Here is a 20,152-nt window from a genome sequence, read left to right on the forward strand (position 1 = left end):
TGTGTCTCATCCTGGGATATCTTGGAGGGTACAGAGTTTATCCTGGGATGTTTTTGGGGGTGTGTACAGGGCTTATCTGGAGATGTCTTGTGGGAATATGAGGTTAGTCCTGGGCTGTCTTGAGGTTATGGAGCTCATCCTGGGAGGTTTTTGGTAGTGTATGGGCTCATCCTGGTGCATCTTCAGGGCATGGGGCTCATTCTGGGATGTTCCAGGGGGTTATATGGCTTATCCTGGGATGTTTTTGGCAGTATATGACTTATCTTGAGATGCTTTGAGGGGTATGGGTCTCATCCTGGGACGTCTTGGTGGGGTGTAGAGTGCATTCTGGGCATTTTTAAGGTCTGACGCTCATCTTGCAAAATCTTGGGGGGTATATGACTCATCCCAGGCCGACTTAAGTGGTTTAGGACTCATTCTGGGATGCTTTGGTGAGTTTATGGGGTTCATCCTGTGACATCATCGGGGTCCGGGACTTATCCTGGGACATCTTCAAGGCATGTGGCTCATCCTGCAATGGCTGGAGTGGTATAGGGCTCGTTCTGGGGTGTCTCGGAGGTTGTATGGGGTTCATGCTGGGACATCTCTGGGTTATGTGGCTCAGCCCGGGATGTTTTCAGGGCGTACGGGGCCCAGCCTGGGATAGTTGGGGTTTTTTTAGGGGGGAAGGGGCTCAACCTGGAGTGTTCTGGGTGACACGAGAGCCTTCCCCGGTCTGTGGAGAGGACGCGGGCCCAGTGCCCGGGCTGTGGAGGGCCCGCGGCCTCCGAGCCGGGGCGCTGAGGGGACACGGCGCCCTGGGCGCACCCACTCCTCCCGGGCGGAGGGGGCGCGCTCCTCTTTCCGCGGGCACAATGGTACGGCCGGTACCCCCGTTCCCATGGTGACGACGCGGCGCCTGCCAGCGGCGACGCTCGTTGGCTGTCGCTGCCGGCGGGGGCGGGGTGAGCAGAGACACTGCCCAATCCGAAGCGCGCCCTCAGCCGAGGCCCCGCCCCGCGGGTTAAGGCGTGGCGGGCCCTTCCGGCGGGGCGGGCGCGGGAGGAAGCGGCGGCGATGGCGTCGGGCGGTGGCCACGGATCCCGCTCGCCGTCCCCGGCCGAGCGCCGCCCGCCGCCCTTCCCCGAGCACCGCGGGCCGGGGGCCCCCGACAGCGACTCGGAGGGCGAGGACATCTTCACCGGCAGCGTGAGTGCGGCCGCTGGCGGCGCGCCGCCCCGGGGGCGCTGCGGGGCCGGGCCCGTGTACGAGGGGCTGCCCGGGATATCCTCCGGGCTTGGTGAAAATAGTGCGAAGCACCCCCAAATCCCCCCAAAATAAAGGGGCGGGGGGTCGATCCCTCTGGTCTCGTGTCCCTTCAGGGGGAACCTCGTAGGGCGGCTGGTGGAGAGCGAGCCCTGGGGCCGGGTGGGGTCACAGAGTGACTCCCGTGGCTGTGGGATTGAGAAAAGCCTTGTGCTCGGCTGCTCCCTGTTTCCCCGGGGCTGTTGTCTCCGTTCCTGCAGAACTACTGCCGAAAGCCGGGTTGGATGGAGCTTGCAGCAGCCTGCTCTGGTGGGAGGTGTTCCTACCCATGGCAGGTGCTGGAACGAGGTGGGCTCCGAGGTTCCTCACGACCGTCCTACAAAGGCTCAGCCTCTTTGCCCTGTAGCTTGTGAGGCTTCACTGGGGGGAGAAGCCCTCTTTGCTTTCCCCCAGCATCATCAGCTCTGTTCCCCTCAACGTCCAGAGGGTGCTGGTGTGGCTGCTATGGCATCTTCAGTTTGAGATTGAGAGTAGTGTAGTGTTGGGTGAGGTGACAGGAGGCATCCAGTGTCCCCTGCTCACCAGGACTTCGTGCTGGGCTGCAGGAGGATCTTGGAGGGTTTGGTGGTACTTGTGCAGCAAACCAGGTGCTGCTGCACAAATCCATGCTGAAGGTGGAGGTGTGAAGGGTGCCAGCATCTTTCCTTGTTTCTGACAGGCCCCTGTGCAGGAAGTCCAGGTTGCTGAAGACTGTTGGCATTAACTCATGCCAGCATTGTCCCAGATTTGCTCCAGGCAGTGACCAGAAGGTGGAAGGGGAGTTAAAGCACTGACTGGTGCTTTCCCAAGCTGAATCCCAGTCAGCTGAATTTCCCCAGTCAGCCACTGGCCTCTGTTCCTTGGGATCAGTATCTTCATGGAGCGAGGATCTCAGCTAGAGGGGCCACAGAAGCTTTTCCAGCAGCCTGGAGGCTGGAATGCTGTGGGGTTGATTCCCTGAGCTCTGGGAACCTCTGCCCACCTCGCCCAGACTTTTTGCAGCCTGCCTGATCCAGCTGGCACTGTGGGAGGAGTCGTGTCTGTGGCAGGAAGTTCTCCAGGAACATTCTGCAGTTTCCTAGCCTAGAGAGGCCTTGAGCAGGAGGTTGTGGCCATGACCAAATGAACCTGCTGGGAATGGCCTGGCCAAGCTTCTCCTGCCACTGACACAAAGCTGGAGCTGCTTCTGCTCTGCTTCTGGTGCAGCTCCTGCCTGGTGTCTGTGAGCTGTGCTTGTGTTTCCCCTTGGCAGCAGGGAAAAATGTAGATCTGGGGGAATGTGGATAGATTGTTACCTTGTGAGGATGAAACTCACACTACTCTGGGCAAAACAGAAGCTGAGTTGTATGTTTGGAGACTTGGGGAAGTTCAGCCCTGGGCCTTGCAAGAGGAAGGTGCTGGTCCCTATGGCAGGCACCAGATCATGGAGATGGTCTGGAACTTCTCAGGACCTTTCTTTGGTGAAGAACTGGGGGATGTAGGAGGTGGCTTGATGGTTTGTGGCCTACCAAGAGGGGTGAGCACAGAGTGCCGTGGGATTTCATGGAAATCACACATCCTTGTGCTGGAAGGGGAGGCTGTGAGCCGCAGCACTTATCAGGTGTTTGGGTTTGTTGTGGAGGCCACTGTCATAAATATGTGAACCTTCTTGTGACCTGGTGCCTTTGCTTGTCTGTGCCCTTGAACATTAGGAAAACACTTTCTGGGAGGCAGGGGAGGCAGGTCTGCTTGGCTGCTGGCATTCAGGTGGCTCAACAGCACCTGGGTGTTGCCAGCAAGGAAGTGTTTGGGTCAGACCTGAGAAGAACCAGAGCTGGACCTCATCTGTCTGTTGAAAGAGATTGGATCCCTGTGTGACCACAGCCCTTTCTAGGGATGCCCCCGAGGATCAGATCTTCCCAAACAAGTTTTGTTTTCCTGTGAGAAGCATCAGGCTGGCATAGGGGGGACCTCTGCCCCCACATGTGATGTTGGGAGTGCTGAATCCAGCCTCAGAGATGGTTCATGTCATGGGCTGATTTAACAAGGTCATGGCTCCTCTGTAGCAGATGGAGAAGTAGGAACAGGGCGTGGTGTTTTTTATGTCTGAGGAACTAAATTTAAGGCAAACTGGGAAGCAGTTTTGGTAGAAAACCACTTTGCTCTTGCACAGTGGGGTTTTTTTATAAGCCTGAAGATTTCCCAGGGAAGCAGAGGAGCTGTGTGAGCCCTGTCCTCATAGGTGCCAGTCCTGTTGTTGGCTTGGACACCAGTCTGAAGGACCCTAGGGGGATATTTGGCATGGAGGGTCTCTGCTGCCCACTCTCCATCACTGACAGCCATAGCTTGTGCCTTTAACTGCTGTGATCCAAGCTGGGAGCAGTCCCTCCTCTAGGAAAACATCCTAAAATACAGGAGCTCTTGCCTTCAAGTAAGTGTTTTGGTGGCTATTTTATTTTTACCAGCCAAAGACGTGAGCCTATTTCAAAGAAAAGCTGCCTCAGCTTGGCTTCACTCCTTCAGGAGCGACGTGATCTGATGGTGCCTCCTTGCTGGAGAGAGTGCCAAGGAGCTGCTGGTTTGGAGTCTCTCATAGAGCTCCATTTACTGCCCATCAAAGACCTGTTCTGTTCTCTGCTGTGGCCTACAGAATAGCACTTGCTGTCCCCTTCTTCCTTGAGATATCTGTCTGCCTGCAAAATCAGGGATGATTTGGGGTGCAGGCATCTGTAGCAGGAATGCTGGAGCAGCTCTGTCTTCTGGTGGGGAGGACTGGTTGGCATAAAAGCTCTCGGGTGAGCTGTCCCCTTGTCCCCAAGCCTGCTCCTGCAGCCAGGATGGTCCTTTTTGGGTGGAAATTGGCACCAGAGTTTGGTGTGACACTTGTCCTTAAAAGTGGCAGAAAGGGTAATGCTGAAGGGTGACTGGAAGGGCACAGGGGGGTGGACAAGAAAGGTGACATGTTTGCTTTTCTATCCCTCAGTAAATTACACGTCTTTGACCTTTTAATCCTCTCACAGAGTAACTCCCCGGCCCTGACAGCAGAATCTCCTCTTCCTGTGAGCAGCTCCTCCAAAGAAAACGGAGTTCATGTGGAACAGGATGATCAGGACCTATTTGCAGGTGAGTCTGTTTGTGCTGGGCCTCTCTCAGCTCCAGGCCTGGAGTGATAGTCCTAAAATATCCATAACCAAAACCAGATCATGAGTGCTTATCTCAAACACATGTTTGAGTCCACTTGCTCTGGTTGTTGTGTCTGGGAAGGTTGGAGCAGCCTCCACCAGGTCTCTAGGATAATCCTGCCACAGGACTGTTTGGGAGCTGAAGAGGATTAAAATGAGGGTTGCTTTTGTTGCCTTAAGCTCAGAGTTAAAGGATTTTCCTTCTCCACCTTCTCCTGACTCCAAGCCAGTGGAAGAAACATCTCTAGTAGAGGCCTGGCTGTTCCCAAGAACAGGAAACACAACTCCCTTCAGCAGGGGAAAATGAGGAGAGTCAGACATTCCCAAGCCCTAGTATGATGGGCTGAGAGTCAATTTTGGATACTTCTGCTAAGAGGTGGAAGTCTTTTCATCCTCCAGGTGGAAAAGTGACGTGGGAAGGAGCCTTCATCCCAGGCTGGCCCATGTGACAGGTAAAATCTGCCCTGGCTTTAGCTGCTCCAGGGTGCAACTCCTCTAGCACACAGCAAGGAGGTGATCAGTGAGAGGTGATGCCTGGCTCCCTCTGGAATAAGAAGTTCATTGGATTAACATAATGTTCTCCAGCAGGATTGACCAAATGCTCTTACTGCAGTGACGATGCTTTAGTTGTGCTCTTCCCAGTGCTTACAGGTGTCCTCTCTATGGATTTCCTTGCTAATTAAGACTATTGTTACTTCCTAGATCCCATGAGTCAGAGAATATTGCAATTCCCTTTTCAGAAACCCAGAGAGGCTGACCCTTGCAAACTTCTTTTGACAGATGCCACTGTGGAGCTGTCCCTTGACAACACTCAAAACAACCAGAAGAAGGAGGTGGCCAAAGCATCCAATCCTTTGTCCTCATTAGATGTAGGGGCAAGTTCGTATAAAAACCTTTCAAAGAGCTATGAGGAGGTGAGAATTGCTCTTTCAAACTGTCTTTGGCAGGAACCCATCTGTGTACTCAGTTGTAAACATTAATCTTAAATGAGGTAATTAATATGTAATTGCCTTATTGAATGCCCTGATAAGTATCTTGGGCCATGAGTCTTGAGACTGATAGCACTGGCGTGGAGCTCAGGTCAGCCTGGTGGCATTCCTGCTCCTGTGGAGGTCCAGATTGCTTCCAGAGCTATAATGGTGGTGGATCTGGTCCTGAGGGTCCAAGCTGTGAATAAGAGCTCTGCAGTTTCTGCTTGGGGCTGAGCAGTTTGTGCATCAGTCTGGGCAGATGGTGGGGTAGGAATGACACACCCAGTTTAGGATTCTTGCCTGGACACGATGAGGAGCTGGAAGGGTTGATAGAATGGTCCTGGCCAGACTGAGGTGCTAGAGGTGCCCTGGCAGGGGGACAAGCTCACCATAATGGTTTGGGGTGGGTTGAACCCTGTTTTCCTGGTTTTGACTTGCTGTCCCTGGGTGCTTTTTCCAAACAGCTGGAGGAAGAGGAGCAGGAGGACAAATTTGACCTGACTGTGGGAGTGAGCGACCCGGAGAAAGTTGGTGAGTTACTGTCCTGCACAGTGGAAGGGTTAGGGGAGCCAGGCTTGGCCCTGCAGCTCCAGCCTCTGGGCTAAGCACAAACTTGATCCTTAAATAATGTCTCCAAGGCTTCCTCTGGCATCTTAAAGAAATTATGCTGCACAAAGCCCAGGCTGAGAACAAGCAAGGCAGAGTCAGGTTCTAGAAAGCCCAGAGCCAGGTTTTTGGGATTTGTGGTGACCAGGCACTTGGCATTACCTCCAGGCAGCACTGCCCTGTGTGGAGCTGGCATGGGGTAAGCAAAATTCCCTTAATCTGATACCAAGTGCATTATTCCATTCTCTGGTACATCCCCTGGAACTTGGTTTTGCCAGGGAAGCAACTCTGGCTTCAAAATGAGAAGCGAGAGGGTCTCTGCCTATTGAAAGAGGGGTCAGAGTGTCATGATCAGCCATGTGGAAGTTCCTGCGGTGCAGAAAACCCAAGGTGACATCTGATCCCAGCCAGCAGAGTAGCCTCACGAGTGGCAGCTTGTTCCCACTCCATGGCTTGTGATCTCTGGAGCTGGGAGGTGTAAATCAGATGTATCTTAAGGGTAGCACTGGAGCTCGGAAGATGCCCTTCAGATGAACTGCCAGGTGAACAAGGGGATTTCTGTGTGAGCTGGAGCAAACTGCCTGTGGTGTTCCAGGATCCAGCCCCATCCAGCCTGACTTGCATCCCGTGAATAGACTGTTTCATGTGCCCCACAGCCTCGAATTGTTGGGGTCTGAGCAGATGTGTGGAGCCAGCCCAGACGCTGCTGGCACAACAAGTGCCCAATTGTCAGTGCTGGCTCCTGTAGGAAGTGTGGGGAGGGATAAGCAGGTTGGGACGTGGCTGCTGGGCAGGAGTCCAGGGCCACGCAGCAGGATGCTGCCTCTGGTTTTGCAGGAAGATCCAGGGCTCCATCAGACCCAAGATCAGGATCACTGAGGCAGGAAAAGGTCAGGAGCCTTGTGCTTTGTGTTCAGGGAATGCTGGAAAGTGCTGATGTTGTGGCTTTAACAACTCCTTTCTTTTTTCCTTAGGGGATGGCATGAATGCCTACGTAGCCTACAAAGTGTCAACACAGGTATGTCTAAGCCCTCTGTGTCTAATTTTCCATTATTTTTCCATGCTTAAAGGCAGCTGGACTGTATGTCCTCAGCCAAGCCAGCAGTGACCTAAATAAACAGAGGCCTGAATGCCTTATTCTGTGTTCAGGAGTTATAATCCACAAAGGATGAGCCTAGCTGAGGAATAGGGTTGGAATCTATTTGAAAGCACACTGGCTTTATTTTCACAGCCAGTTACCTCTTTGCAGCCTTGGCTGATAGGGATGCTCAGCACTGGAGGGAGCAGCAGGAATGACATCCATTGGGAGAGTCCCTGAGCCCGGGGCTGCTGCTGAAGGTTCTGTGCTGGCAGCAGCATCAGATTGAGCCCACCTGAGCTCAACACTGCTGTTATAGTTGCATTCGCATCAGGACCTGTTCCCCGAAGTTCTCATGAGAAATGCAGCTGCTGGAGTGCTTTGGAGTCCTGCTCTGGGCTCTGCAAAGATGCTGCAGCTGCCTGTACAATGGCTGCTGGGCTACAGGCAACCTGTGGTCTGATGAAGAGACTAGAGGACTTGTTATCCTTAATTCCTGCTCTGCAAACTCAGTCCAAAGCACTGGTGGCCCCTGTAGCCTTTAGGTGACTTGAGGGGTGTGTCCCTATTTCCGTGTGGAGCAGGGATGATGGGATTAGGCAGTGGGCAGGGTTTACTAAGCAGCCCGCGGCTGCTGGAACAGCTGCTTGTTATTTAATGTCATTAATGCTGCTGCTGGCTCCAAGGAGAACCCAGCTAGGAGGGAAACTCTGGAAAACCTGGGCCAAAACTTGCTCTGTTCACTGCTCACATCTTTCAGAGCTGGTACTGTCCCACTTCATCCCAGAGGTGCCAGCAGGCAGAGCTGGTGGGGCCAGGCTTTTCTGGGAGACTGTGACCCCAGTGTCATCTCTTCCCCAGACCAGCATGCCGATGTTCAGGAGCAAGCAGTTCTCAGTCAAGAGGAGGTTCAGTGACTTCCTGGGGCTCTATGAGAAGCTGTCGGAGAAACACGCCCAGAACGGGTTCATTGTCCCTCCGCCACCAGAGAAGAGCCTCATAGGTGAGTGAGGAGCTGCACAGCACCAGTGCTGGTCCTCCAGCTCTTGTGAGTCCCTCTGGTGGTGAGCTCTGTGCCCAAGGATAGGCCTGCAGCAGTCTCAGAGCTGACAGGGAAGCTGCAGAGTAGACAGGGAGAATAAACTGGGTTCTGTGGCATAGACAAAGCTCTGGCTCCATACTTGGAGCTCTGGATGTAAATCCTTGATGGAGTTCACAGATGCCTCCCCACCTGCTTGGGGAAGAGTAAAACCTCTGGTGTCACTGGATTGCTGTTCACTTGAGTCCAGCCCATTGCTTTGCCTCTTTCCTACATGTCAATTCCTTGGGCATGAACAGATTTCAGATTTCTGAAGTCTAATTCTTGTTGAAAGATTCCTCCACTGTCACCCTGATAGTCTGTAATAAACCACTTTACCTTGTGTGTAGAGTTTAGAGCAGCTCATTAATCACATCTTCCTTCTGTGCTAGGCATGACCAAAGTGAAAGTTGGGAAAGAAGATTCCTCCTCTGCAGAATTCCTAGAAAAACGTCGGGCTGCTCTAGAGAGGTATGACCCCATCAGCTGTCCCTGAACTGAGTGAGGGACCTCAGAGAGGTCTGGCAGGTCTGGTCTTTGTGGTGGCATCACTAAATTCCCCAGGGAGATAGGAAAACTGGTGGGTGAATTAGAACAGTTGCTGGCTCTGATTTCCAGCTCTCCAGCTGCTGTTCTGGAGTAAATACCCAATTGGTATGATGGCTCAGAGCCAGAGTAACTCCTGGAGCTGTTCCTCCCACAGGTACCTACGGAGGGTGGTCAGCCATCCAACCATGCTGCAGGACCCGGACGTCAGGGAGTTCTTGGAGAAGGAGGAGGTCAGTAGTGTGGAGTAAGGTGTCCTTGGAAGGGCTGAAGGAAATGGTACTTGAGCAGTTAATGAGGCAGGATCCCACAAAGCTCAGTGGGAAGTGGCAGAACCCTGTAAGAGGAGGAATGGGAGTGGGAACTGGTGTTGATACCAGGTGCCCACCGAAGCTGCTGAACCATCCCCTCAGCTGGACATGAGGGAGAAAATAAACAAAAGGCTCGTGGGGTGAAGTAAGGGCAGGGAGAGATCACTCAGCAGTTACCTCATGGGCGAAACAGAATCATGGAATGGCTTGGTCTGGAAGAGACTTTTAAAAGCCCATCTCATTCCACCCCCTGCCATGGGCAGGAACACCTGCTATCCCGGGTTGTTCCAAGCCTTATGCACTGGCCTTGGACACTTCCAGGGATGGAGGAGCCACAGCTTCTCTGGGAAACCTGTGCCATAGCCTCATCACTCTCATAACTAAGAATTCCTTCCCAATATCCCGTCTGTCCCTGCCCTCTGGCAGTGGAAACTCATTTTCCCTTGTCCTGTCACTCCAGGCCTTGTTCATGGACCCATGGTCCAGCTCTCCTGAAGCCCCTTTAGTCACTGAATGAGGCTTTAAGGTCTTCCCAGACCCTTTTCTTCTCCAGGTGAATACCCCCAGCTCTCCCAGCCTGGCTCCATCTCCTATGGCAAAGCAAACTTTTCCATTCCTTTCCAGCTCCCAAGAGCAGTAGGAACCCAGACCTTGAGTGGAGCAGGAATAATGAAGATGTTCAACAAAGCCACGGATGCTGTCAGTAAAATGACCATCAAGATGAATGAATCTGACATCGTAAGTGTCAGGGCACTCTGGGCTATTCCTGTCCTTGCTCTGGAGCCTTTTGCTCTTCCCAGCTCCAGCTGTGGGTGCAGGGAAACCCCTCCTGTGGGAAATCAGCTCTGGATTTCCCCGTTGCAGTGGTTTGAGGAGAAGCTGCAGGAGGTGGAGTGCGAGGACCAGCGGCTGCGGAAGCTGCACGCCGTGGTGGAGACACTGGTGAACCACCGGAAAGGTGACAGGATCAGTACCTCGGGCTGGGACAGGCACCCCCTGGGCCCTGCCTGGGGGTCACTGGGGCCTCGTGTCCCAGGGACACTTCCTAGGAGGTGGGACAGTGCTATAAAGGACTCTCTGTCTCTTCTTCCTGGGAGACAGATGTAAAATGGTCACTCCAGTTCTTCTGTCCGGCTCCACAAGCTTGGGATGGTGGTGTGCAAGGGAACCTGTGTCCTGTGGGATCATAGAATCCCAGAGGATGGCTTGGGGGCTTAAGGGAACTTAAAGTCCATCTTGTTCCACACCCCCTGCCATGGGCTGGGACACCTTCACTATCCCAGGTTGTTCCAAGCCGTGTCCTACCTGCACTTGGCCACTTCCAGGGATGGGGCAGCCACAGCTTGTCTGAGCAACCTGTGCCAGGGCCTCAGTTCCCTCAGAGGGAACAATTCCTTCCCAATATCCCACCAAACCCATCCCTCTGTCAGGGGAAGCCATTTCCCCTTGTCCTGTTCCTCCAGGCCCTTGTCTCAAGTCCCTCCCTCTCCAGCTCTCCTGGAGCCCCTTTAGGCCCTGCCAGGGGCTCTGAGCTCTCCCTGGAGCTTTGTCTTGTCCAGGCTGATCAACCCTAATTCCCTCAGCATGTCCTCATGAGACCGAAGGCTGCTGTAGCAAACCTGAGCAGAGCTGACCTTATTCCTTCTGAGACACCCTCTGGGAGGGGGGATGTTTTCCTTCCTCTGCATGTTTTGACTGACTTCTGCAAAGCTGTGCCTGTCCTCCCACTCGGCTGCTTCCCCCTTCTCCTCATGGCTGGAAGCTGCTAGCTCTGACTGAACCAGTGCTGGCTCTTCCAGCTGCTATCTCCTGGACGTATGGAAAGGCAGCTCCAAGGGCTGAACCTTCTGCTGGGGAGCTCTTGGGTGCAGCCAGGCCCATCTCCTGACCCTCATCCCGTTCCCCAGAGCTGGCATTGAACACGGCCCAGTTTGCCAAGAGCCTGGCCATGCTGGGAAGCTCCGAGGACAACACGGCCCTATCCCGGGCCTTGTCCCAGCTGGCTGAGGTGGAGGAGAAGATTGAGCAGCTGCACCATGAACAGGCTAACAATGACTTCTTCCTCCTGGCTGAGCTCCTGGGGGACTACATCCGCCTGCTCTCAGTTGTAAGGGTAAGGACTCCTTTGCTCCTGCTCCTCGTACCCATCTTAGGCTCAGAGATGCCAGGAGGTCTTCCAAACTTAAGCACAGGATGTAGCAGAGGGAAAATTTGCCAGTTGTCCAGATGTGCACTGGTTAAGTTGGAAAATGGTTATAGGAGAGGCCTGGCCTTGCTGCTTCTCCACAGGGGATGTGAAGCAGGTTCATGGCTTATGGGTGACCCCAGCCCTTTCAGAGGTGAAGGCTGAAGCTGTGAGCTGGTAACCTGTTAAACAGGTGGTGAAAATTGACCTGCCAAGTGCCTGCTGTGGCAGAGCCTGAGTCCTGATGCTCCTGAACTTGGGCATTGAGTCCACACAGCCCCTCTGGTGCACTGGGAAGAAGCAATCCCATGGGAATCAGCAGTCCAGCAGGCTGATCCCTTCCTGCCCCAAACACATCCTACCACAGAAGCCAAAACACCATATCCTTGGTCCACTGGTCCATGTGGGAGCTGTGGATGCTCCAGAGCAGGACACAGTCTGTGTTCTGACTCAGCTTTGATCCAGGACCTGCAGTGTCTCCTTGTCAGGAGACCTCTGCCCTCCTTCCCTCCAGGGAGCCTTTGACCAGCGCATGAAGACCTGGCAGCGGTGGCAGGATGCTCAGGCCATGCTCCAGAAGAAGAGGGAGATGGAGGCCAGGTTGCTGTGGGCAAACAAACCTGACAAGCTGCAGCAGGCCAAGGATGAGATCTCGGAGGTAGGGAACGGAGCGGGGGGGGTCTCTGCTCTGTTCCTGCCCTCCATGCTCCAGTGGGGAATTTTCTGGGCTGGGGAAGGAACCTTCTGGGCTGGGGATCACCTCCTGAGTGGGAGGGACAGGTGTGTGTGGCCAAGTTGCACCAAGGGCTAAGCCAGCCTTGAGTGAGGCTGCAGGAGAGGCTGCTTGTGGTCCTGCCTCCCGTGACCTCCATGCCACAGTGGTGACAAGGGCTGGAAAGACCAAGCTCTGCTCCAGCAACGCTTCTCACCTGTACAGTCAAACTCCAAACCCCCATGGAGAGGAGGCAGGAGTTCCTTCTCCTGCCCCCAAACAGTGCACTTCCTGTCTCTGCAGTGGGAGTCCCGGGTGACACAGTACGAAAGGGACTTTGAGCGCATTTCTGCTGTCATCCGCAAGGAAGTGATACGGTTTGAGGTACGTGTGGGGCTGGCCTGGCCTCCTGCCCCTCCTCCTGGCACAGCAGCATCCCCAGGTCCTGACATGGGTGAGCTGGGGTGTCACTGAGGACTTTTGGCTAAGAGGGACTTTCCCACATTAAAATGGAGCTCAGTGGGCAAAGATCCTCTGTGTGCTGGTCTCCTCATGGGACCCCAGGAGGAACAGGAAAATCCTGGTGGTTTCTCCTTCCTCTTCCCAGTCTGGAGGGTTTTAGTGGTTGTTCCAGTCTCATGCCCATCTCTTGCAGAAAGAGAAATCTAAGGACTTCAGAAACTACGTCACAAAATACCTTGAGACATTATTGAACTCTCAGCAACAGGTGAGTGGTCCCCGCTGTGGTTTGTCCAAGTTCAGGCTGAACTTGTGAATCTCTCAAGCATGACCCCCCTGCACTGCAGCTCCAGCCTGAAGGCTCCTGACTCTCTCCCTCTCCTCTCTGCAGCTGGTGAAGTACTGGGAAGCATTCCTGCCTGAAGCCAAGGCCATTTCTTAATTGGACTGGACAAACAAAACTGAATTTTGCCTTTTTTTTTTTTTTTTTTTTTTTTATACACTATACCTCCTCCTCTTTTCCACGTGAGCGACCCCTCGTTCCATAGGCTGGAGCTGGTAGAGGTGTCACCCCAGACGAGCAGCTTATGAGCCAGTAACTCTTCTAACTGTATATTTTTCATTTAGCAACATATATTTTCTTACTGAAGAGAAACTAGTTTCCTGCTTCCAGACCAGACCTGCAGCCAGGGGATTAATGAGATCTGGCAAATATCTATTTTTCAGGCTGGGTTTTAAGGCTCTAATGAATTATCTTACTCCTGCAGTGCCATTAAAGTTCTGTAATAAAACTTCTATCAGGGCAAACAGGCTCTGGGTGTTCGGGGTGGGAGGGGAGGGATAACGGTGGATCCTGTGGCGGGCGAGGGAAGCAGCAGAGCCTCCCCCGTGTTGTGGCGGGACAGAGGTGACCTTGGACACCACTCTGGCCACCTGTCCCCGCTCTTGATTAGGCTTTGGCTCTCTGCCTGTTCCAGCGGGAGCTGTTTTTAGGATCTGAGCTCAGCGGGGCTCTCCAGCCATCCTGCTCTGTGGCATTCCCCAGAAATCCATGGTGGGGCTCTTAGGGCTGTGGTGCTCCTACCCCCCTTACCCGGGGGTAGCTTTGTCCCTTTCCCCCCTCCTCAGCCTCGCGTGTGCGTTTTATCAAAACCGATACTCTTTCTGCGTTAAAAAGAGAAAAGGCAACGTGGGCTGACTTCCCTCTTTCCTTTCCCCATATCCCTGTAAACCGGGTCCCCGCGCTGTCCCCGCCGCTCCCTCCCCCTGCGCCGGGCCGGGGCCGCAGGAGCGTCCCCGGGGTGTCGGGGACTGTCCCCGCCATGGGCGCCCGGGGCGGTCCCTGCCCTGCCCCGTCCCCGTTCCCGGCCCGGTCCCGTCCCGCCCGCGGCCCCGCCGTGCCCCGGGCCATGATCATCGCCGTCTCCATCCCCGCGGCGGAGCCCCCGGCGGCGGCGCGCAGCCCCGAGCGGGCGCACACGGTGAGGGGCGGCCTCCGCGGGGCTGGGGCGGGGGCTCGGCTGCCCGCGGGGAGGGGGGTCAGGGGTCTCCTTCTGCCCCGGCGACTGGAGGTCGCCGTTTGTCCCCAAGCGTCCCCCAGCCCGCCGGGAGTGCCGGTCCCTGTCTGCGGGTCCCCGCTGCCCTCGGACCGGAGCCCCCCGAGTTCCCACGGGGGTCACCCCATTCTCCCGGGGGATTTGTCTCCTCCTGCCCCGGGGTCTCCCACGTGCCCTGGCAGTGGAAGTCGCGGCCTGTCCCCTCGGGAGTCCCGCCGGCGACAGACACGGACCCCCTGCCTTCGGAAGGGTGTCTCCGGTCCCGGTGTGCGGGATCCTGCCTGTCCCCGTCCCCGCTGCCTGCGGGGTTTGGAGGTTTCTGCCTCTCCCTCTCCGGGGATCTCTCCCTGCCCGGCGGTGCTTCCACCCGACCCAGGGCTGGAGGGCTCTGCATGTCCCACCGCCTCCGTGTCCTGTTCGTCCCCGAGTCCCTCTGTCCCCGGGGTCGGGGTGGCCCTGGGGGTGGAGAGCCCCAAATACCCTTGGGAGAGTCCTTGACAGACACAGGGAGTCCTGATCCAGGGGTTCCAGGCAGAGGTCTCCACAGGGGTCGCTGCCGATGGGGTCCTATTGCTCCTGAAGGAGGGATGGGGGACAGGGGCAAGGTGAGATTGTTTTGGGCTGGGGAAGGGCCCCGGGGGTGGAGGCCTCTGCCTATCCCAGCCGGTGGGAGCACAGACCCTCTACCTTTGGAAGGGGAAAAGATCCCTGTAGCCCTCATGGTTTAGGTTCTCTTCCTTCCCCAGGATCTTTCACCTTCTCTGGGACTGGAGGTCCCCTCCTTCCCCCAGGTGACCCTGAAGTGTCCCAGCCTCAGGGGATGGAGGTCCCCAAGTATCCCTGGGTGATCCCCACCTGCCCTGGGTCCCTACTGGGGGCACCTTCTGCCCTTGAAATCTGGAGTGTCTGTCCTGCAGGTTCCCTCTTGCCCTGGGTCCTGCCTTGTCCCCAGGGGTCCCCACATCCCAGGGGTTGGAGGCTCTTTCTGCCTGCCCTGGGGTGCTGTTCTGGGGATCTTGTCACTCCCACGGGGTCCCCACTTGCCCAGGAGAGTATCTCCACGTGTGCCAGGGACTGAGGGTCCCCACGTGTTCCCCTGGGGAACCCCACTTGTCCCAGGGGTAGCCCAGAGGTTACTCTCTGTCCTTGGTATTGGGGATGTTTCCTCTACCATGGGAATCCCCTCTGACCCCAGAGGGTTATGGGGTCCCTATCTATCCTTGGGTACCCCCATCTGCCCCAAGGATGTGTGTCCCACAACTGCCCTGGGGGTGGGATATCCCCAAGTTCCCCCCCTTGGTGCCCCCAAATGCCCAGGAGGGGCTGTCCCTGCCTGCATCCAGGGGATCCCTGCTGGGGTGAGAGGGAGGGACAGGCAGTGGCCCTCTGCCCCTAGAAGGGGCACCATTGGTGAGGGTGTCTCCTCTGTTCCCAGGGAGTCCTTGTCATATCCCTGTGCACCCAGGATGGGGATGTGTCCTTCCCCCAGGAGTGCAGGATCCAAGTGCCCCTGAGAGGTCCCTGTCAGAGCACTCTGTACACCTGGAATGGCAAAGGTGCCCCCTGGCCCCGTTGGTGGGGTCCCTGTCTGTCTCTGGGTGCCCCCTCTGCCCTGGCCATGTGGGTGCCTGCTTGCCCTGGATGGTGGAGGGTGTGGGGGGGGTCTTAATGTGCCCACCAGGGTGTCCCCACATCCTCCAAGTGCTTGGAGGGTCCCCAGCAGCCCTCAGCTCCTCCCAGGGCTCTCAACTATCCAGGTGAGAGAGGGGCAGATGGGACCATCTGCCGTGAGGAGGAGACGTCCCCAGCTGTCCTTCTGGATCCCTTTCTGGGAAGGGAGACACAAAGCCCTTGAAGGGGAGGGCATGGGAGTCCCTGGCCCATGAACCAGAGTTCCCCACAGGGTTCCTGTCTGACGTGGGATGGAGGTGCCTATCTGTCCTCAGGGGCCCACCCTTGAACACTGGGGCTGTCCCTGGCCTGGGGGATCCCCCTGGCCCTGGGCAGTGCAGTGGGGGGAACCCTGGTCTGGAGGTTTCCTCTGGCCATGTGGGGAAAGAAGGGGTTCTCCTGCCTTCCCCAGGAGGGTGGAGATCCGTGACTATTCCTAGGCAGGGGAAAGATGGGTTGTCTCCCTCTGTCCCATTGGTTTGAGTTGCCCACGTGCCCCTTCCTGGTGTCCCTGCACACCCCAAGGCGTTGGGGGTCCTGACCAGCCCCAGGGTCCCAACTGTCTGGTGGGGTTTGGTGGGGGTTGGGATGTCACACCTTGCTGCGTTTGCCTCAGGAAGGGAGAATTGTGTTCCATCTGCTTTTGGGCGTCCTGCCTGGCCCCATGGTGCCTCCACTGGCCATGGGGGTATGCCTGTCCTAGAGAAGTGGGGTGGAGTGTCCCAAGTGCCCTCCCCAGGTGTCCCAGGTGTGAGAGTTAGGAGCTCCCACCTCCTCTGGGAGGCTGATGATGATGGTGAGGCTGATGAGTGTGATGAGGATGAAGATGGTGAGGATGGTGAAGATGATGAGGCTGGAGCTGATGAGGGATGGTGAGGGCGATGAAGACAGTGAAAATGACAAGGATGCTGATGCTGGGGCTGATGAGGAGGCCACAGTGTCTGTCCCCATGGCAGGTGTTCCGGGTGGAGGTGCTGTGCAATGGCCGGCGGCACACGGTGACCAAGCGCTACAGTGAGTTCCAGGCACTGCACAAGCGGGTAAGAGCCCCCAGCTCTGCAGGGAGGGGACACAGGAGGCCTGGCCTCATCCTTTGTTGCCTGCCCTGATAGCCCCACACTCCTCCTCAGATCAAGAAGACCTGCAAGGTCCCTGACTTCCCCCTACGCCATGTCCCCAACTGGATGCCCAAAGTGCTAGAGCAGCGCCGGCAGGGCCTGGAGCTCTACCTGCAGGTGGGGAGTGTACAGCAGGTTCAGGGTAGGTTTTGAATGGGGTTTTGGGGTACTGACCCCCCTGGAGCATTGCAGGGTGTACTGAACCACAACAAGGAGCTGCCCCAGGATGTCCTGGACTTCCTGAAGGTGCGGCAGTGCCAGCAGAGCCCCAAGGCCAGCAGCCCCCCGTGAGTAAATAAGTTCTGCCGGCACCAGGGTTATCCTGCGTGGCTCTGGGATTGTCCCCCTGCCTTGTGTTAGGCACCCTGAGGGTGTGGGAGATGGTGGGGACAGGCTGAGGGCTGATGTCCCTTCTCCCACAGCAGCAGCAGACTCCTGCCCTCCCAGCGCCCCGTGGTCGGCTTCTGCTCAGATCCCTACGTGCAACCACATGGCACCGGTAAGGGGCAGGGGCAGGGCCAGGGAGCAGGTCTCCAAAACCTCCAAAAGGCTCTTCTGGGCCCTAAGGTGTTTCTCCTTTACTGGGGCCCAGGAGAGAACAGGCTATTACAGCACCCCCATTTCCTTGCAGAGCTTCTCCCCAACGCTGTCATCAGTGGGGTCCTGCAGGGCCTCTACCTCCCCCTGAGCTGTGTCCCTGGCCAGGCAGCACCCCAGGCCTCTGGAATGATGAGTTCCCAGACACCCACCCAGCACCCAGGGATGCAGTGGTGAGGAAAGAATCCTTGTGGTGGAACTCACTCCTCCTCCCTGCTGGCCTGGGGCGAGGAGATGGTGGGACAACCAAACCCAAGGGGGCAGGGGGAGAAGCCAAAGGAATGTTGGGAACTGCTCTCCCACCACCATGCCAAGTGCCTTTGTTGGCAAAGCAGGAGACCTTGCCATCCCCCCTGCTGTCTTGGGATTGCAGTATGAGCCTTTGGATGCTGAATGGTGCTGGAAAACCTCTCTGCATCCAGGCTTTGGTGCAATAAATCTGGACTTGACTGACTGGCAAAGTGCTGTGCTGTGGAATTCTGCAAAGCAAACCCAGGGCCAACTGTAGCCCTGCTCCCAGTTGGGTGAGATGTGGAAGAAGGCTGGAAGCGGGGCTGGAAGGTTAAGGGGTGCATTTGGGTGAGGAATGCAGAATGCTCTGCACCCCTCTGAAGGCAGGAGAGAGGCAGCTCTTTAAAAAACACCTTGGTCACATTTATTGGTGCATGTGCTCCCTTACAAAAGTGATGGAAGAACAGCCTGTGCCCTGTCCCCCTGGCTGACAGGCAGCAAGGAGAGGGGGCGGGCACTGGGCCACAGCACGACCCAGTGGCCCCAGGGCAGGGGCAGCCCCTGTCCCACAGCCCCCGACAGCCTGGCAGGGCCTGGTCCCGTCACTCTTTGGCGATGGCAAAGGGCTTCTCCACCTCGATGGTGCCACAGTCGGTGATGGTGACGTCCTTGAGGGGCTTGTCCCGGCTGTCTGTCTTTGTGCTCTCCACCTTCCGCACCACGTCCTGGGGGGAGCAGAGTGTGACAGTGGGGCACGTGGGCAGAGCCAGCCTGGCCATGCCCTGCCCAGCCCTGCTCTCCCTGGAGCTCCAATCCCTATCCCTGTCCCATCCCTCACCATGCCCTCCAGCACTTTGCCGAACACCACGTGTTTCCCGTCCAGCCACGGCGTCTTCACGGTGGTGATGAAGAACTGGGAGCCGTTGGTGTCCTTGCCGGCGTTGGCCATGCTCACCCAGCCCGGCCCGTAGTGCTTCAGCTTGAAGTTCTCGTCAGGGAAACGCTCCCCGTAGATGCTTTTTCCTAAAGGTGGGGTCAAAAAGGCCGCAGGGGAATGGGATAGGGAATTCTGTATGTCTCATGGAGTATGTCAGGGAAGGGGTGGTGGCAGCTCCAACACAAGCTGGGTGGGGGAATGAGCCATTCCAGAGCAGGGACTAGCACTGATGGCACAGGGATACATGAGACAGGGGCTGGAGGCACCCCAGGAGCTGGGCAGGGATGTCATGCCAAGGAACCAGAGCAGGAGGCTCCCAGCACCCCGGTTACCCCAGCACTCAGCTCTTCTCCAAGCCCATGTCTTTGTGAGCTCCATGCCCACTTGTTTCCACCAAGCTCCAGCTCCACACTGGCCCCAGGGACAGCCCTGCAGTGGCTGGAATTGAACTGCTGTCTCACTCCAAGACAGGGGCTTGGATCAGCCACGTTACCTCCAGTGCCATCACCGCGGGTGAAGTCTCCTCCCTGGATCATGAAGTCCTTGATCACACGGTGGAACTTGCTGCCCTTGAAGCCAAATCCTTTCTGGGGGTGTGGAGGGAGAACACGGAGTGAGGCGAAGGGCCAGACCAGAGCTCTGTGGCCCCAGCCCTGCCCCAGGGCACCGAGCAGGGGCAGGTGAGGCCCAGACCAGCAGGGCCCCTCACCTCTCCGGTGGCCAAGGCCATGAAGTTGTCCACTGTCTTGGGCACTGTCTTGCCAAAGAGTCCAATGACGACACGACCCACATCCTCCTCACCGATCCGCAGGTCAAAATACACCTTGGAGGGGGGGCAGAGGAAGGTTAGAGGGGATCAGGGGAGCCTGACTCACCTTGCTGAGCCAACCCACCCCCCAAAGTCCCACTCACCAACTCCACCCAGGCCCAAAACCTGGCCAGGTGAGGTTGGTTGGTGCCCCATCCCCTGACTGGTCTCCCCTGGCAGCCTCACCACTCACGGCAGCTGGATCCCCACCCACCCCGGGCCTTCAGCCCCGGACCCCGCACTTCAGTTTTCCCAGAGCCGGGCCAGGCTGTCCCGTTCTTCTCCCCTTCCAGGTGCCCCTGACCCTCCCCCGCTGCACCCTCCTCCCTCCGGGCCTTGCCGCACCCTCCCCGTCCGGGCCCTTCAATCCCAGACCCATCCCGGTCCCTCACCCCAGTTCTCCCCTCCCCAGGCCTCCCCGGCCCCGGGCGCGCTCCCCCCACACGGAATCTTTCCCAATCCGCCCCCGCCGGCCCCGCCTCGGGCCCCCCCCGACCTTGGCGGTGACCTTGGGTCCCTTCTTGCGCTCGTCGGCGCGGGAGGCCGCGGGCAGCAGGAGAAGGAGGGCCGCGCCCAGCGCCGCCGCCGCCACCAGCACCTTCATCCTGCGCCGCTCGCAGCCCGGCCACAGCGCCCGCCGCGCCGCCGGCATCCGGCCACGCCCGCCGCGCTCCCCCGCCCGCCCCGCGCCTTGGTACCGCCCGCGCCGCGCGCCCGCCCGATCCGCCCGCCCGGGCGCGACCAACCGCGGCCACAGAGGGGGGGGAAGGCAGCGCCTTCCGGCCGGGCGGGACGCGGGCGTATGCCACGTTGCCCCTCGCTGGGCTGCCGCGGCGCTGTCAA

The 20,152-nt window shown here is 57.2% G+C and overlaps 3 protein-coding genes across 3 annotated transcripts; 2 read left to right on the forward strand and 1 right to left on the reverse strand.

Annotated features, from left to right (window-relative positions):
* Window positions 1-1,056: 1,056 nt before the first annotated feature.
* Window positions 1,057-13,191, forward strand: SNX1 (sorting nexin 1; the record flags this gene model as incomplete). Its single annotated transcript, XM_083871112.1, has 15 exons — window positions 1,057-1,188; window positions 4,284-4,386; window positions 5,226-5,359; window positions 5,881-5,947; window positions 6,997-7,040; window positions 7,962-8,103; window positions 8,571-8,649; window positions 8,882-8,957; window positions 9,660-9,773; window positions 9,900-9,993; window positions 10,943-11,148; window positions 11,735-11,878; window positions 12,236-12,316; window positions 12,588-12,659; window positions 12,783-13,191. 15 exons carry the CDS (start codon window positions 1,057-1,059, stop codon window positions 12,831-12,833), a joined length of 1,539 nt encoding a protein of 512 aa, XP_083727238.1. The 3' UTR covers window positions 12,834-13,191.
* A 522-nt stretch (window positions 13,192-13,713) lies between these two features.
* On the forward strand, window positions 13,714-17,851 carry SNX22 (sorting nexin 22; the record flags this gene model as incomplete). The annotated part of the gene is made up of 6 exons (XM_083870648.1): window positions 13,714-13,872; window positions 16,575-16,658; window positions 16,749-16,853; window positions 16,929-17,023; window positions 17,159-17,235; window positions 17,368-17,851. 6 exons carry the CDS (start codon window positions 13,714-13,716, stop codon window positions 17,508-17,510), a joined length of 663 nt encoding a protein of 220 aa, XP_083726774.1. The 3' UTR covers window positions 17,511-17,851.
* A 114-nt stretch (window positions 17,852-17,965) lies between these two features.
* Window positions 17,966-19,961, reverse strand: PPIB (peptidylprolyl isomerase B; the record flags this gene model as incomplete). Its single annotated transcript, XM_083870993.1, has 5 exons — window positions 17,966-18,289; window positions 18,403-18,587; window positions 18,995-19,088; window positions 19,211-19,324; window positions 19,806-19,961. The coding sequence occupies 5 exons, from the start codon at window positions 19,959-19,961 to the stop codon at window positions 18,167-18,169; spliced, it is 672 nt and encodes a 223-aa protein (XP_083727119.1). The 3' UTR covers window positions 17,966-18,166.
* Window positions 19,962-20,152: the final 191 nt, after the last annotated feature.

The sequence above is a fragment of the Zosterops lateralis genome (assembly GCF_965231275.1).
Source record: "Zosterops lateralis genome assembly, chromosome: 13".
In the NCBI taxonomy this organism is placed as follows: domain Eukaryota; kingdom Metazoa; phylum Chordata; class Aves; order Passeriformes; family Zosteropidae; genus Zosterops; species Zosterops lateralis.